Here is a 17,337-nt window from a genome sequence, read left to right as displayed (position 1 = left end):
TTTTTTTGGGTTGAAAATTTACGGAAAATGTGAGGGACACTTATCTAGTTATCTTTTACTTATCAAAAAACTTATCTTGTTATCTTTTGTATACTCTTTTAGATCTTATTCTTGGTTGTATTCTAATTTTTAAACTATATTAGTCATGAATTCACTTTATTGTCCTTTATTGCTCTTAATTGATGTGTTTTAACATTATATGAAAAAAGAAATGCTTAACTATATTTTAAAAAAAATTAATAATTAATTACTATATGTATTCCCGTCGTACCTGTGTCCCATTGCTTGCTTGGATGTTCTAGAAGAAAAGCTTGTATTAGGAAGGAGAAAGAAAACGGGTTCACTTTAACTATTGAGATCCATGGAATTTTTCGATGAAATGATAGCAGCCTTATAAATTTTAAACATCTTTTATTATTTTACTGATTTCTTAATGAGGTGGAATTGAAACTAGCTCTATTTGCATCTTAGCATAGTATATGTAAGTAGTTATAACATGAACTAATTTCTTATGCTCAATTCATGGTGAAACAATGTGTCATCATATTGTGGACCATAGTTCCCGTTAATTTTGTAATTATAGTCGACCTTATAAGCATAATTTCTATACATCATTTCATTGGTGGCTTACAGTACCTTTTTTCTGCAGAAGCCTGAGAGAACATTGCGATTATCAGTCAATGCTGAAGGAGCAACCAAGGTGCATTTCTATGGGTTTGGTACATGCAGTAGCCTATTTGGTGTTTTATTTTGATAGTTTAATGATTTCTTTTTTGCTGCTGCAGGTCCTCTGTGTTATTGATTCAAGTTACCACATATTGAATGACATGAAGAATTCAAGTGCATATCACTTAAGAGAAAAAGGGAAACATGCTCAGAAACAGGACAAGCTTATTGACTACAAGGAAAAAATATCTGTTGTTATTCCACATATTGGTGTCTCCTTGATTAATTCTTACCCACAGGTATATCGAATTATATTGTCTTCCCATTTTCCACAGTATTGTTTTAAACTCTATTAATCATTTAACTCTTTCGCAGGAGTTACTTTTTGCATGTGTGAAAAACTTAACAATTGATCTGCTTCAGAGTTTGGATCAACAGAAGCTTTCCATTCAAATCTCATCATTGCAAATAGACAACCAGCTGCGCACTACCCCATATCCCGTTATGTTGTCCTTTGATCATGAATACAGATACAGCTCAGCCAGCCAAATAAGAACCAAGGATAAGAGTGCAAAAACAAGAACTGAAAGATTCTTGCCAATGGCATCTGACAATTCTTGTGAACCTGTATTCTACCTAGCTGTGTCAAAGTGGAGGAAGAAAGATATTTCATTGGTTTCTTTTGAATATATAAGCTTAAGGTGTCTATTTTCTGTAATTAGTACATTTTTCAGAGTTTAATACTGTCAGTGCTAATTTTGTACTGTTTAATGCCTGCAGAGTGGCAGATTTCCGCCTTGAACTTGAGCAAGAAGTGATATTAAGTTTGTTTGACTTCTTCAAAAATGTTTATTCAAGGTTCCAATTTAGGATCATGCCATTATCAGATCCGTTACTGCATTCTCATATCAATGATATGGGTGCGGTAATGGAATCCACAGGCCAGGTTCAGACATGTGAGTATTTGAACGGAAGGGAGGACCTAATTCTTTCGGTGAATGTGCCTGTGTTCAATGAAAAGAAGGGAGGTAGCCTATCACTACCTTCAGTGGTTCCAATTGGAGCTCCTTGGCAGCATATATACCTTTTGGCCAGAAGACAGCAGAAAATATATGTTGAAGTGTTTGACGTGGCTCCCATCAAGTTGACCTTAAGGTGAATCTGTTATCCCTCACAGTAGGGATGCACTTGCAAGATCTTGTTTAACTCTATTACTTGAGCATTATTATGATAAATATCTCCTCAACAGTTTTTCCAGCTCTCCGTGGATGCTCAGAAATGGGGTTCTTACATCAGGAGAATCTCTTATCCATGTAAGTAGCATATTTTTTCTGAAAAATGATGTTAAGATATGCTATTTATTTTTTTCCAAGCTAAAATAGAAGAGGATTACAGTATGTTTACAGCCAGCATAGAACTGTGAGATTTAATGAACATGATATGTACTAGGAAGGTAGGTTAAAAAAACTAAAGATCATGTAGAGTTCAGCTACTTAAAGGAGTGTAGAGAGCATATAGGTGTCAACTCTGTCAAAAAGTTCCTTCTTGTAGAAAGGATGCATGTAGTCAACTTTGGTCTATGTTTAGAAGTCATAATGAATACACGTAGAAGTAGGCAATCTTTATACGGTTTTAATTTGTTGCTTGAAGGAAAATTTGAAGCTACACACAAGTATAGATATTTGAATTTCTTCTATCAATGTATATGCTAAGCTTCCTGCTACTGGTGGAGATCAACCATTCTCAAATTCGATGGATAAAAAATGGACAGTAATGATGCGTTACTGCAACCACTTATACGAGGGAAATTTTTTCTTTTTTTATAATCTGAAGTTTTATTTTATTTTATTTTTGGGATAAGTAATGTAATTTTTATTGCTATTAAAAAAAAAAAAAAAAAGTCACCTGAGTATGCGGGGAGTATACAATTGGGGACCATACAAACAAACACGCAAATTACATGAATCTATCAAAACACTAACAGACCATAAAGTTGACATCCAATCCAACAAAGTCCTTAAGAAAAATAATTTGAGTTCAGGCATAGTTTTCTCTGTGGATCATCTTCTTCTTCATTGCCCTATAGTGTATGATTTGTGGACTGGTGTTCAACTTGTTTGAATTCCATTGGGTTATGCTGCAAAGGGTCATTGAGTTGTTAGCTTCATCGTAGGGCAAGTTCAGCTGGCATCACAATATAGCTATTTGGAGGTTTGTGCCACATTGCTTAATGTGGTGTATTTATTGGGAATAAAATGCTAGAATTTAGAGGGATGTGAACAATATATTCTTGAGATGGTCTTTTTTCTTTCATAATTTGCTTAAGTGAGTTTAGCCTTACAAACATGTTCATGCTTTTCCCTTCATGTTTTGTTTGACTATTGTAATTTGGGTTCTTGACTGTATTGCCCCATAGTACATTTATAGTGTACTTGGGTCTGTTTTATTTTTTAATTAAATTTTCGTTACTTATCAAAAAAAAAAAAAATAGTTTTCTCTGTGGATCATCTTCTTCTTCATTGCCCTATAGTGTATGATTTGTGGACTGGTGTTCAACTTGTTTGAATTCCATTGGGTTATGCTGCAAAGGGTCATTGAGTTGTTAGCTTCATCGTAGGGCAAGTTCAGCTGGCATCACAATATAGCTATTTGGAGGTTTGTGCCACATTGCTTAATGTGGTGTATTTATTGGGAATAAAATGCTAGAATTTAGAGGGATGTGAACAATATATTCTTGAGATGGTCTTTTTTCTTTCATAATTTGCTTAAGTGAGTTTAGCCTTACAAACATGTTCATGCTTTTCCCTTCATGTTTTGTTTGACTATTGTAATTTGGGTTCTTGACTGTATTGCCCCATAGTACATTTATAGTGTACTTGGGTCTGTTTTATTTTTTAATTAAATTTTCGTTACTTATCAAAAAAAAAAAAAATAGTTCTCTCTTTGTCCTCCAAATTCCAATTGTTCCTCTCCCTCCATATACATCACATGAAGCAATGCAGGGCAGTAGTCCACAATTGACCATTCCGATGTTGCTGAAAACAACCTGGCCAACAAGCTAACAACTCATCAACAGTCTTTAGCATCACCCAGCAAACTCCAAATAAATCTATCACCCACTTCCTTATACTGATACACCATAAACACATCCATGAAATTTGACAAAGACTCCAACTCCCAATCCTGCACGGCTCTTGTGAAATTGACATCCCAAAATAGTATCCCCCATTTGTGGATTGCATAAGATCTGACACACTTGCCTCCTTCTCACGGAAAATACTGAATAAATCAAGATAGCACATAGCCAGAGAATTATTACCGCACCATCGACCCTGCTAAAGCTCCACTCTAGATCCACCCCCTACCTCAAATTGGAGATAGCTTGACAATGTTGGCCAACTTGCCTTTCCAACTTGTAAGAGCTCCATAACTCCTTTTGGCATGATCCAATAAACCCTAAATAGTGAAGATTTTCCCTCCTGCACATGTGGCACCAATCTATTACAACTAATCTCTGCTTTCGAAGGTTATCTGTAGTGAGGTTTTTTCCCAAAGCTGCTGTCCAAAGGGAAAATCTAACCTTTGTTTGAACTTTTGGCTTCCACAAACTCTTCCAAGGAAAAGATTGACGAGATGTCGATGATGGCAATGGGAAATGAGGCTAAGGTGATAAAGAACTGTGGTTGTTTTATCTTATATAGAAGGGATGTCTTATTATGAAAAAGCAATTTATAATTCAGCCAGTTTTATTGATTGAATATCAGTACAAAACACCATAGATGATAGACCACTTGAGCCTAAAGGCTGCAGACTAAACAACACAGAAGGAGAATATAGATTTACTCTGTTACAACAGCAAACCAGAGACTTCAAATTTTCACTTCAACACTTCAATTCCTGGATTTCAACTCTGCCCCTTGTACTCTCTTTACAAACCTTATAGTATAGCAACTTCCCATGACCACCATTTTAGTCAGATTAAGCAGCCATCCTTACTTTTCACCACCCTTAAATTTTTTAAAATTTTTTGTTTCCTTAGTGAATACTTACCAGGAAGGGGAAAAAAAACAGAAATATCCATAATGGAGGGATGGAAGAAATCAGAGATGCTGTGAGAGGAAGGGCAGAATGGAATTTCCTATAGCAACCAAGCAACCTGCCATGGTGGTGTTCATTATGGTAATTGTTGGCCTGCCATTGTGGTGTTCATTGTGGTAATTGGTTGGTCTACCATGTAAGCTACCATACTCTCTCTTTCACACAGACAATTTCCCTACCTCTTTAGCGAAATTTGTTGTAGAATAGATTCTTCATGGTCTGAGACCAGCACAGCGGCTATTACTCTTGGGGCCAGTAGCAAAAGACTTCGAAAATGCACAGGCTCAGACTTTGTGAGGTAGTTAGCAAAGATGGGAAAGCGAATATGTTGGCAAGATGGATGGGAAAACACTTTTATGTTATCAATCCTAATAAAAATTGGGCTTATCCGTCCAAACAATAATTGGTGCATTAGCTATGTACCATGGCTGAGAGAATGTTAGTTGCACCCTTTATCTGTCCATGTGTGTTTCTACTTGAAAGTAAAGAGCTTCCTTGATATGAATTAATAACTCATATGTCAGAAACCTTGTCTCTAATTGCTTTGGTATTTTAAATCTATGATCATTAAATCTTGTCGCTTTATTGTCATTAATTTTTAATAAAATTTCTCACAAAAGCTAAAATCTAGTGTTGCCATGGGTTTTAAATAGTCTATTTTCTTTCATTTATGGCCATGATTTCTTTGGATTATATATCTACTTTGCCATCCACGTTAATCATGGATACTGAGAAACTAACCCTTGTCCTAAAAGCTTAAGTAGTTAGGAAAAGGTTAATCATTATAAACATTTTCCCTCACATGTAGGCCAAAACTCTCCCCTATTAAGTGGGAACCAACGTGTGTTTTTTAACTTTTTAAATAGCAGGTAAAGTGAAGATAGAGTTTGAACTCATAACCACTTGCTTTGATATCATGATAACTAAAAATTTCCTAAAAGCTTAAGGTGTTAGAAATTGTGAATTTAATCATTATTTTAATAAATATTTTTGGTAATAATTAATGACAGAGAGGTATTATGGCCCTTGCTGATGTTGAGGGAGCACGTATTCATCTGAAGCAATTGACCATTGTACATCACATGGCTAGCTGGGAATCCATTGAGGAGATCCTCATCCAGCATTACACTCGGCAACTTCTTCATGAGATGTATAAGGTAAATTTTCAGTAGTTATCTAGCTGGCTCATTTTTATTACAATTTGGTTTTCTTAATTATTTTCATTTCTTTATTCGTGATTGATAAGTTAAAAAATAGATTTGTTCATTAAGGCAATGAGTGAGAAGAATCCAGGGTAATTAAGAGCATATATGACTGTATGTCCAGCTTGGAAATTGTTTCTATATGCATGCTTCAAATTTTGTTGCAACCCTTGCTGTGTATTTTTTCTTTTTCAGTTTTTTCCTGATTTAATTTGTTTTTTAAATTCCTAGAATTTTCTAGAATCAAATAAATGAGATTTTTCTTTAACGCATGTGGGACAAAGTATGCATTCAACCTCTACTGCTTTTGGCCCAAATATTCTCTTTCCACCAACTGTGGGACAGTATTTAATGCCTGCTTCTATTTTCTTTTTGACTCTTATGATACATTAATTGTTAATAATTTTTAATATTTAAATTGGCTAAGTATGTAAACTTTTTCATATTAGATTAGCTAAAACACTGACTTCCATTAGCAATGCAGTGGAAATAACTATTTATATAAAATACAGGAGGTATTGTCCATTCTCCTATAGCTGTAAACTACTGTGGACTTTTGTTGTCCTTTCTGATTTCCATTCTCCTATGCTTAAGAGTGTTATTGCGGAATTTATCTCTCTCTTTGAAAACTATCAGAGCCTCTACTCCCTCGTGATTTTGAAAATCTCGCCTCTACTCATTGGAGATATTCAAAATTGACAAGTGAGTAGAGGTGAGGTTTTCAAAATCATAAGAGAGTAGAGACTCTGATACCGATATTAACATTTATCTTTTCATTTTAGGGATGTCTTATGTGACAATATTTGGTGGGTTATGGCTTTAGTGGAAAAGAAAAAACTGTTTGTTGGAAATTTCCTGGCAGTAGCAAATTAGCGTGTTTAAGGTTGGTTGCTGCTGTCACAAAGGTGTGACAAATTTAGGGTTTGCAGGTTTCACAGAGGATATAGGAAAATGGATCTGATTTGGGCTGTAAAAGATGAAAGAAAAGAGAAAGTTTTCTGTGTTCAGGGATTGTGTATACCATGACGGTATTAGGTGTGCCAAAGAAGAAGAGAGAGAAGAAAACATACTATGGCCAAGATACCTCAATACTCAAACGCTCACCATTATATTAATCAACTCCAATTTTTTTGAAATTGGACATATTTGTAGTACTCTTTGACTTCTTCCACAATCTACTAGGACTTTCTAATTTGCCTAGTAATTAAAAAAATAGAGTTGACTCAATTACCAACAAAAATAAACATAACTTGTAAAATAAATACTCATTTGACCCTATGCCACTTTGATGCATTCTATTAAATGATGCAGATGTCATATCCATTGAACGTCATACAGGGCCTCACATGGCAAAAATGTAATAAAGGCAAACAAATACTAACTTGGACTTCAAGAAAATAAACCCTAGATGCCTATAAAATCCTAAGAAGTTCTATATTTGACTCAATTACTAAATACCCTTAAATTGCTTAGCAAAATAATTACATTCCATTCTCACAAAAGTAATCATACCTTGTAAAATAAAAGCGCCAAATAAATACTCAATTAACACTGTACTGCTTTGATGCAACCTATTAATCCACACATCTCATATCCATCGGACATCGAACAAGGGTCTCTCACCGAAAAAACCCTGTATTACCAAAATTCTATGCAAACAGCAACTAAATCTCTTTTTCCATGGCTGCATCACATAGGGAATTTGTTCCGGTGGTATTGTTTATAACCTGCTATTTTTTTGAAGGTTGAATAGGGAAAAGGGAGCTTGTTTCATAAAATATCAACAATCACATCATGCTACTGTTAGATGTTGAGATGACATTAAGACTGATATGACTCATGACTTTGTGGGTAGAAATTACAAGCAACTGAGATGCAGTTTATATGAAAATAGTTTAGTTGAAGAATAAACTGAGTATGAAAGTTTCACTATGAGATTGGATATATCACGGAATGAAAACGTGATCATTTTTATGTATATCAATAGTAGAATACATACATATATATATATATATATATATATATAGCAAATTAACTTTACATCAACTTAATTTCTGAACATTATGAAATGTTTTAGTTTCAATCTTGTGAGTTGTATTTAATTTATGAACATCATGTTTTAATTATTATCTACTATTGCTCTTAAATTTGGTATATGTTTATATAATGTGAAAAAGTATACTTAGCAATATATTAAAAATATAAATAAAAATATTTTTAATAATTTTTTAATCGCCGAGTCCCGCCGCACCCGCACCTACATTTTTCAAAAATTGCCGAGTCCCGCACCCGCCCCCGCACCCGCACCCGAATCCCGAAACGCACCCGTGCTTCCCAGATCTAGTGTTGCCATGGGTTTTAAATAGTCTATTTTCTTTCATTTATGGCCATGATTTCTTTGGATTATATATCTACTCTGCCATCCACGTTAATCATGGATACTGAGAAACTAACCCTTGTCCTAAAAGCTTAAGTAGTTAGGAAAAGGTTAATCATTATAAACATTTTCCCTCACATGTAGGCCAAAACTCTCTCCTATTAAGTGGGAACCAACGTGTGTTTTTTAACTTTTTAAATAGCAGGTAAAGTGAAGATAGAGTTTGAACTCATAACCACTTGCTTTGATATCATGATAACTAAAAATTTCCTAAAAGCTTAAGGTGTTAGAAATTGTGAATTTAATCATTATTTTAATAAATATTTTTGGTAATAATTAATGACAGAGAGGTATTATGGCCCTTGCTGATGTTGAGGGAGCACGTATTCATCTGAAGCAATTGACCATTGTACATCACATGGCTAGCTGGGAATCCATTGAGGAGATCCTCATCCAGCATTACACTCGGCAACTTCTTCATGAGATGTATAAGGTAAATTTTCAGTAGTTATCTAGCTGGCTCATTTTTATTACAATTTGGTTTTCTTAATTATTTTCATTTCTTTATTCGTGATTGATAAGTTAAAAAATAGATTTGTTCATTAAGGCAATGAGTGAGAAGAATCCAGGGTAATTAAGAGCATAAATGACTGTATGTCCAGCTTGGAAATTGTTTCTATATGCATGCTTCAAACTTTGTTGCAACCCTTGCTGTGTATTTTTTCTTTTTCAGTTTTTTCCTGATTTAATTTGTTTTTTAAATTCCTAGAATTTTCTAGAATCAAATAAATGAGATTTTTCTTTAACGCATGTGGGACAAAGTATGCATTCAACCTCTACTGCTTTTGGCCCAAATATTCTCTTTCCACCAACTGTGGGACAGTATTTAATGCCTGCTTCTATTTTCTTTTTGACTCTTATGATACATTAATTGTTAATAATTTTTAATATTTAAATTGGCTAAGTATGTAAACTTTTTCATATTAGATTAGCTAAAACACTGACTTCCATTAGCAATGCAGTGGAAATAACTATTTATATAAAATACAGGAGGTATTGTCCATTCTCCTATAGCTGTAAACTACTGTGGACTTTTGTTGTCCTTTCTGATTTCCATTCTCCTATGCTTAAGAGTGTTATTGCGGAATTTATCTCTCTCTTTGAAAACTATCAGAGCCTCTACTCCCTCGTGATTTTGAAAATCTCGCCTCTACTCATTGGAGATATTCAAAATTGACAAGTGAGTAGAGGTGAGGTTTTCAAAATCATAAGAGAGTAGAGACTCTGATACCGATATTAACATTTATCTTTTCATTTTAGGGATGTCTTATGTGACAATATTTGGTGGGTTATGGCTTTAGTGGAAAAGAAAAAACTGTTTGTTGGAAATTTCCTGGCAGTAGCAAATTAGCGTGTTTAAGGTTGGTTGCTGCTGTCACAAAGGTGTGACAAATTTAGGGTTTGCAGGTTTCACAGAGGATATAGGAAAATGGATCTGATTTGGGCTGTAAAAGATGAAAGAAAAGAGAAAGTTTTCTGTGTTCAGGGATTGTGTATACCATGACGGTATTAGGTGTGCCAAAGAAGAAGAGAGAGAAGAAAACATACTATCGCCAATATACCTCAATACTCAAACGCTCACCATTATATTAATCAACTCCAATTTTTTTGAAATTGGACATATTTGTAGGACTCTTTGACTTCTTCCACATTCTACTAGGACTTTCTAATTTGCCCAGCAATTAAAAAAATAGAGTTGACTCAATTACCAACAAAAATAAACATAACTTGTAAAATAAATACTCATTTGACCCTATGCCACTTTGATGCATTCTATTAAATGATGCAGATGTCATATCCATTGAACGTCATACAGGGCCTCACATGGCAAAAATGTAATAAAGGCAAACAAATACTAACTTGGACTTCAAGAAAATAAACCCTAGATGCCTATAAAATCCTAAGAAGTTCTATATTTGACTCAATTACTAAATACCCTTAAATTGCTTAGCAAAATAATTACATTCCATTCTCACAAAAGTAATCATACCTTGTAAAATAAAAGCGCCAAATAAATACTCAATTAACACTGTACTGCTTTGATGCAACCTATTAATCCACACATCTCATATCCATCGGACATCGAACAAGGGTCTCTCACCGAAAAAACCCTGTATTACCAAAATTCTATGCAAACAGCAACTAAATCTCTTTTTCCATGGCTGCATCACATAGGGAATTTGTTCCGGTGGTATTGTTTATAACCTGCTATTTTTTTGAAGGTTGAATAGGGAAAAGGGAGCTTGTTTCATAAAATATCAACAATCACATCATGCTACTGTTAGATGTTGAGATGACATTAAGACTGATATGACTCATGACTTTGTGGGTAGAAATTACAAGCAACTGAGATGCAGTTTATATGAAAATAGTTTAGTTGAAGAATAAACTGAGTATGAAAGTTTCACTATGAGATTGGATATATCACGGAATGAAAACGTGATCATTTTTATGTATATCAATAGTAGAATACATACATATATATATATATATATATATAGCAAATTAACTTTACATCAGCTAATGTGGCTGATTGGGCTATTCAGAACATGGGTGGAAGGAAGTCAATGAGCTATATGTCAGGGAATGTTTAGCAACCATGAACATAATTGTTGTGTTAAATTACCGATTGGGATAGGTAAATTTAATCATTTAACCACATATTTTTAACACTCCGCCTCACGCGTGGGCTCACACTCCCTTTTAATAGGCAAGGCTCAATATGAGGGATTCTAAATGGGAGGTAAACTGGAGAAAATTGAGATTGAACTTAGGACCTCCTGCTTTGATACCATGTTAAATTACTAATTTTCCCAAAAACTTAAGCGATTGGGATATGATAAATTTAATCATTTAACCACATACTCTTAACATTATGTTATAAAAATCATCTCCTTGTCTTCTGTGAAACAGATGGATCCTTTAAATTTGAATTGCCTCTCCTTAGTCTTCCAGTTTATTTGAGTCTCTAGAATGAACATTGTGCCACACTCTTCTCATGCTCCTTGTTTCTTTTTATTTGCAGGTGTTTGGTTCTGCTGGTGTTATTGGTAATCCAATGGGATTTGCTAGGAGTTTGGGGCTTGGCCTGAGGGATTTCTTATCAATGCCTGCCAGGAGTGTTTTGCAGGTACATAGTTTATTAGATGGCCAAAGCTTGCTCCTTTTATCAGCTCTCTGAAAACTAGCTTTTTCTATTGGCAGAGCCCTACTGGACTTATCACTGGCATGGCACAAGGCAGCACTAGTCTTTTAAGTAACACAGTCTATGCTATAAGTGACGCTGCCACTCAGTTCAGTAAAGCTGCACACAAGGTATCTATTTTCATCATAAGCATTTGAATGGTTTCAGAGATCAGTTTCTATATATTTTTAAATATGAACTGAATTTCTGCTTGTAGGGTATTGTTGCATTGACCTTCGATGACCAAGCTGTTTCAAGTATGGAAAAGCAACAGATGAGTGCAGCTTCACAAAGTAAAGGTGTGATAAATGAAGTCTTAGAGGTATGTCAGTCATATTTAGTAGTTCTCATTGTAAGAGCCTCCTAGATGTTTATAGAAGTGGATCTGTTGGTTCACTGTATGGGACAAATTTATACGATTCACAAAAGTTGAGTTTCAAATTTTTTTGATAGGATGAATTACCAATTGTACCAAAACTTTAAACAGTTGGGAAATAGTAAAATTTAATCGTTGAACTCCCCCTTAATAAATGGGGCCCAACTCATGGGAATTTAACCTTTTAAATGGGAAGCATAGCAAAGACAATGCTTGAACTAAAGACCACTTGATATAACACAATGATAAATTCCAATTGTATCAAAAATTTAAGCTATTAGAAAGTGGTAATTTTAATCATAATTCTAACAAGATGAAACTAGAATGATGTGTTCCAAACCTATGGGTAGAATTCAAACAGCTAGTAATGTTTTCAATAAATGAGTTGCCATTGCATATAAACTTAAAAATAGTGAAAATTATTATATATTTCATAAATTGCTCAATTAATAGTTAATAGTTACTTCTCTCTTCTACTTCTTTTCCCCAAGAGCCTTGTAACTCAATGGCATTGCATGTGCTCTTTTACAAGAAGAACCATGATTCAAATCCCACTCCCCCATTTGTTGTGACAATTGAATCATTCAAAAATGAAGTTATTTTTCTTTTTTTTAGTTGTTTGTTTATAGGTGTGTATTTTTTTTGTTTATTCATTTACTTAGATGATTTCAAAAAATCATGCATCCACCTATCAATTGAGGGCTAGGGTTGCATCTCCAACTCAGAACTACTATGAAAAATTGAGTTGCATATACATTTCTTTTTGAATTCCCTTTTGACAATTTTATTTTATTATATTATTAATGGCTATTATCTCTTTTAAATTCTAAAATAAAAATTATTTAAAATAATTGAAAGAATTTTTTTTTGTATTTTATCATATTTTTATGTCTCTTAAGGTTCAAAAGCAATAAATGGAAAACATGGGTGGTAAAAAGGGAAAATAAAGAAGCAAAAGTTTTGATTAAAGAGAAAAACATTCAAAATAAAAAGAAATTACTTTTACCTTTTAAAAGTGATAAAAGAGTTATAATAGGAGTTCAAATTCTTCATGTAATATCTATATTTGTTCATAAAAATCAGTGTATAAGCAATAAAATTTGGGAATTATATAATAAACCCAAGAATTTGATATTGTTTTCATGTTAAACTCTGAAGTTTTAGGTCTATGAATGTTTACATTAGAGTTTTAAAATTGTTCCAATATGGTCATGTTATGAGTTAAGCAAAAAGTCTCATAGTCTGTAATTAAGGTCTATCTGGTGTCTAAAAGTCATTCTTTGGGAACTATAAGTAAAATTTTGACTATAAAAAATTGTAACGTGGCTTATTTGTATATAAAGAAGACCAAACAAATATACACAATATAATTGATAACTATCTTTTTATAGGTGTTCTTACTGTCTAGTATAGACATAAGTTCTATTTGCTTGTCCAGATTGGTTTGAAGTGTATATATATAGAGTTAGATCAGGTTATACTCGGTGGAATTCAATGGTAATATTAAACTACTTAGTAAACTTGTATTGGATTAATATTTTGAAAATCCATTTGACTTCCTAATTGTTTATTTTATTTGCACTGTCATTTTGTTTAGTGGCTTAAAGTTAAAATTTTTTTTTGATGCATATGGTTTACCAAAATTGCAGAAAAAAATCACTTTTTTCCCAGAAGTGGGCTTCTTCTAACTTCTAACGGAGGAATTTTTTATTCCATTTTTGAAGGAAATATTAGTTCTGCCTGTTTACTTTACCTACATAATAATAATAATAATTTATTAAACTAATCAAATGAAGTTCTCATTGATGTATAAGTTCAATCCTTTTTTTTTTCCTCTTCATCTAGACCAATCCATCTGTCCATCTTCCTGTATTAAAAATGATTCATGTAGCTAGTCCATTGATATTATTATTCTATGATTTCCATTACATCATTTATTTGGTTCTCTAAAGAATATATTAAAATACGCCTAGCAAATCATTGATATGATGGGAGGTTCTGTAATCAATAATTAACTCACTGAAGATATTGTTATAGAATATAGATATAGAAAGAAAAAAAAAAATTCAGTTAGAAAATATTTTGATTGGAAACATGTGTTATCATGCTTCTCTTTTGAAGGGAAATTATATGCACTATATTATTTATGTTTTAATGTGTTGAATTGTGTATCCTGTTTAATTCCAGGGACTCACTGGTCTTCTCCAGTCACCAATTAAAGGAGCTGAGAAACATGGCCTTCCTGGTGTCCTCTCAGGTAATCAACTACTAGGATGCTGTAAATTGTATATGTCTCATTATGATCAGTATAATTTCCCTCAAAATTATGAGCGTTTAAGGGATCAGCAACACAAACATTGTCACTTAAGATGCAGAGATGGTTAGTGGTGTTTGCATAGCTATTGACTGTGCTTTCTTGCTCATATCCCTTGGTGCAGGTATAGCATTGGGAGTCACAGGACTTTTGGCGAAACCAGCAGCTAGTATCCTTGAAGTTACTGGAAAAACTGCACAGAGTATCAGAAATAGAAGTAGGCTATACCAAATGGGATCGCAGCGCTTTAGGGCCCGTCTTCCAAGGCCTCTAAGCAGGGAACTTCCTCTAAGACCTTACTCTTGGGAAGAAGCAGTTGGAACATCAGTACTTGTGGAGGCTGATAATGATTTAAAGCTCAAGGATGAGGTCTTAGTCATATGCAAAGCACTTAAACAAGCTGGTAAATTTGTCATCATCACAGAGAGATTTGTATTGATTGTTAGTTGCCCTAGTTTGGTGGAGTTGGGTAAGCCTGAATTTCGAGGCATTTCTGCTGATCCAGAATGGGTGATAGAATCAGAAATTGGTTTGGAGAGTGTTATACATGCTGATTCGGATCAAGAAGTGGTACATATTGTTGGAAGCAGTCCAGATACAATACTGAGGCAAAACCAACATCATCCCAGAAAAGGAGTTGGTACAAGGACAGTGCGATGGAGCAATCCTACTACTCTTCCACTCTTCCAGACAAACTTGGAATTGGCAAGCAAGGAAGATGCAGAAAGTTTGTTACAAATATTGTTGTCTACAATTGAACTTGGGAAAGAGCGGGGCTGGGGCTATGGGCATCTCCTGCATCAAGGAAATATCAAGTAGCTTAAAAGTGGAGTACATTTTTTACTGATTTGAAGGATTGGATTCATCACAAGGCCTGGCTCCTGCTACCGCCATTGCCTAGCAAGGAAGATGCAGAAAACTTGTTACAGATATTGTTGACAACAATTGAACTTAGGAAAGAGTGAGGTTGGGCTATGGGCATCTCCTGCATCAAGGTCATTTCAAATAGCTGAAAACTGGAATTCATTTTCTGCACTGAAGGATTGGATTCATCACAAGGCCTGGCACCTGGTTCCACCCTTGCCTTGGCCCCCCATACAAAGTGAGTGAGGGAGCACCTATAAAAAAAAAAGTTCCTTTGGGGCCTATTTTTTTGCTGATTGGTAATTAAACACCCCCAATTGCACTAAACACACCACATCTGCCTTGGACTGACGTGATATCTAAGCTTGAGCTCATTGGCTTAAGTAATGCCTTTTTAACTTGGGTCATATGTTCTCATGTAAAATGCGTGTAACCTGTGTTTTGTACATTATGTATAGTGGCTCCCTTTTTTCTTTTAACAGTTATGTACAGCATCATTTTAAACTATGGGTAATTTTTTACCCTTGTATACATGTAAAGTAGTTAGTAGTCCGTGCGATACACAAGAAAGTTTAATAGATCATATTTATACATGATACATATTTATTTACTAAGTTTTATTAAATAAATTCAATTAGAGGATTTATCGAAAAAAAAAAAACATAATTTAAATAGAGTTTTTGTGATTCTTACTCTTTTAATATTGAATCAAATTATTTTCTTAAATTATGTGATTTGCTTTTATTCAAATGATTTAAATCTTTGTAAACCTCTTAATTATATTTCAAAGTTAGCAATTTCTTTCCTCTTTGTTCAGAATAGTTGAAAATTTCCTTTTTTGTTAGTTAATGGGTATGAATTACGCCTCTTCTATCTTAGTCTAAATTTTAGTGCATCTAGTTCCTTTGTCCATTCCGATCCATTTTGCTAGATTTAGTTGCTATGGTGATTTTGGCAAGTACATGATGTTAACCTATTTTTTCTTGGTCCTTTTTTTATCTCCTTAGAATATAAATTCAAATTTGATTTTTTGATTTGTTATTTATTCCATGAGAAATTTAAGCCAGCCATTTTAATCATCATAAATTTTCTCTCTTGATTTGATTTTTGAAATTTGATCTGATGAGGCTAAAATGTTGAGTCATCCTAAATTCTCATTAAAGAGCTGTTTAGATTGAAGGAGAGGAAGGAAGAGTAAGGATGAGTAGAGTAGAGTTGGCTTGAAATTATGCTAATATTTGGCCAACTCTATTTTACTCTACTCCTCAAACCAAATGGAGCATAAAGGAACACAATAGAAGATGGATTAGAGGTTTTTGAAGGTATTTATTTGACAAACATTCCTCTTCTTAATGGCCACGGGGTGGACTTTCATACTTGGTCTTCTGGCTAAATTTGGCAGACCAATAAACAAGTCATTAAAAGTTCTAATATACCGATTGGTTTACACGTCTGTTGTAGGCTTTACAATGTACAACTTAAAATCAATTGACAAATATAATACATGTGATTGTGGTTTTTTTATATAAAAAAAAAATCAAAATTTTAAAACGTCATTCAAAATGTAAAAAGAAAAAAAAAATTCATATGAAAAATATGCGTCAACCACCCCGTTTCTAACCCATGTAAAATGAGCTAATTTTGATCCGAACTTGACAGTTCTACTGCGTCAAGTCCCAAAGAGACTATAATAACTGTTTTGGGCCCCAATACAAAACCATGGACTTGGGAGCCCGAATTTTAGTTTTTGTGGACTCCAAGGTTGAGTTTGGATTGCACTGAAAAGGAAAAAAATTTCTGTTTGGCATTTTTTCTGTCGGTGGGTCCCATGTACTGTTCATAGGACTCGCAAATATAGAAAAACACAAATGTTAAATTAAAACTGAGTCTCACACCACTATTCACACATTTAAAAATTATTTTGCTGCAGTATTTTCAGTTTTCAATAATAAACGGTATCTAAACAGACCCTAAGATTATGGACCAAAATAAGTAATTATAACTAGCCTTTGAGCATGCGCTCATGCGTGTGCTCAGAGGCTCTTCTATTTTTTTGGTAAATGTTAATAATTTGAATATATTATTATTAAGATTACTACATTTTCCAATTATAAAATACTTAGGGGTGTGATGAAAAAAAGATTTCATCTACAAACATATAACACTCATCACACCTCTAGGTATTTTTTCCATCAC

The 17,337-nt window shown here is 33.8% G+C and overlaps 1 protein-coding gene across 1 annotated transcript in view; it reads left to right on the top strand.

Annotated features, from left to right (window-relative positions):
• LOC112028414 (uncharacterized) overlaps nucleotides 1–15,751 on the top strand; it is a 63,760-nt gene extending 48,009 nt beyond the window's left edge. Inside the window, exons 38-48 of the mRNA XM_065762180.1 lie at nucleotides 650–700; nucleotides 786–965; nucleotides 1,042–1,367; nucleotides 1,447–1,821; nucleotides 1,916–1,979; nucleotides 5,775–5,921; nucleotides 11,429–11,533; nucleotides 11,608–11,718; nucleotides 11,805–11,909; nucleotides 14,151–14,220; nucleotides 14,402–15,751. Of these exons, the coding sequence (XP_065618252.1) occupies nucleotides 650–700; nucleotides 786–965; nucleotides 1,042–1,367; nucleotides 1,447–1,821; nucleotides 1,916–1,979; nucleotides 5,775–5,921; nucleotides 11,429–11,533; nucleotides 11,608–11,718; nucleotides 11,805–11,909; nucleotides 14,151–14,220; nucleotides 14,402–15,096 (2,229 nt within the window). The 3' untranslated portion in view covers nucleotides 15,097–15,751. The remainder of the gene's footprint in view (nucleotides 1–649; nucleotides 701–785; nucleotides 966–1,041; nucleotides 1,368–1,446; nucleotides 1,822–1,915; nucleotides 1,980–5,774; nucleotides 5,922–11,428; nucleotides 11,534–11,607; nucleotides 11,719–11,804; nucleotides 11,910–14,150; nucleotides 14,221–14,401) is intronic.
• The last annotated feature ends 1,586 nt before the right edge of the window (nucleotides 15,752–17,337 follow it).

This window comes from Quercus suber, unplaced genomic scaffold (assembly GCF_002906115.3).
Source record: "Quercus suber isolate HL8 unplaced genomic scaffold, Cork oak 2.0 scaffold_445, whole genome shotgun sequence".
Lineage (NCBI taxonomy): Eukaryota > Viridiplantae > Streptophyta > Magnoliopsida > Fagales > Fagaceae > Quercus > Quercus suber.
This window is presented reverse-complemented; position numbering and strand designations above follow the sequence as displayed.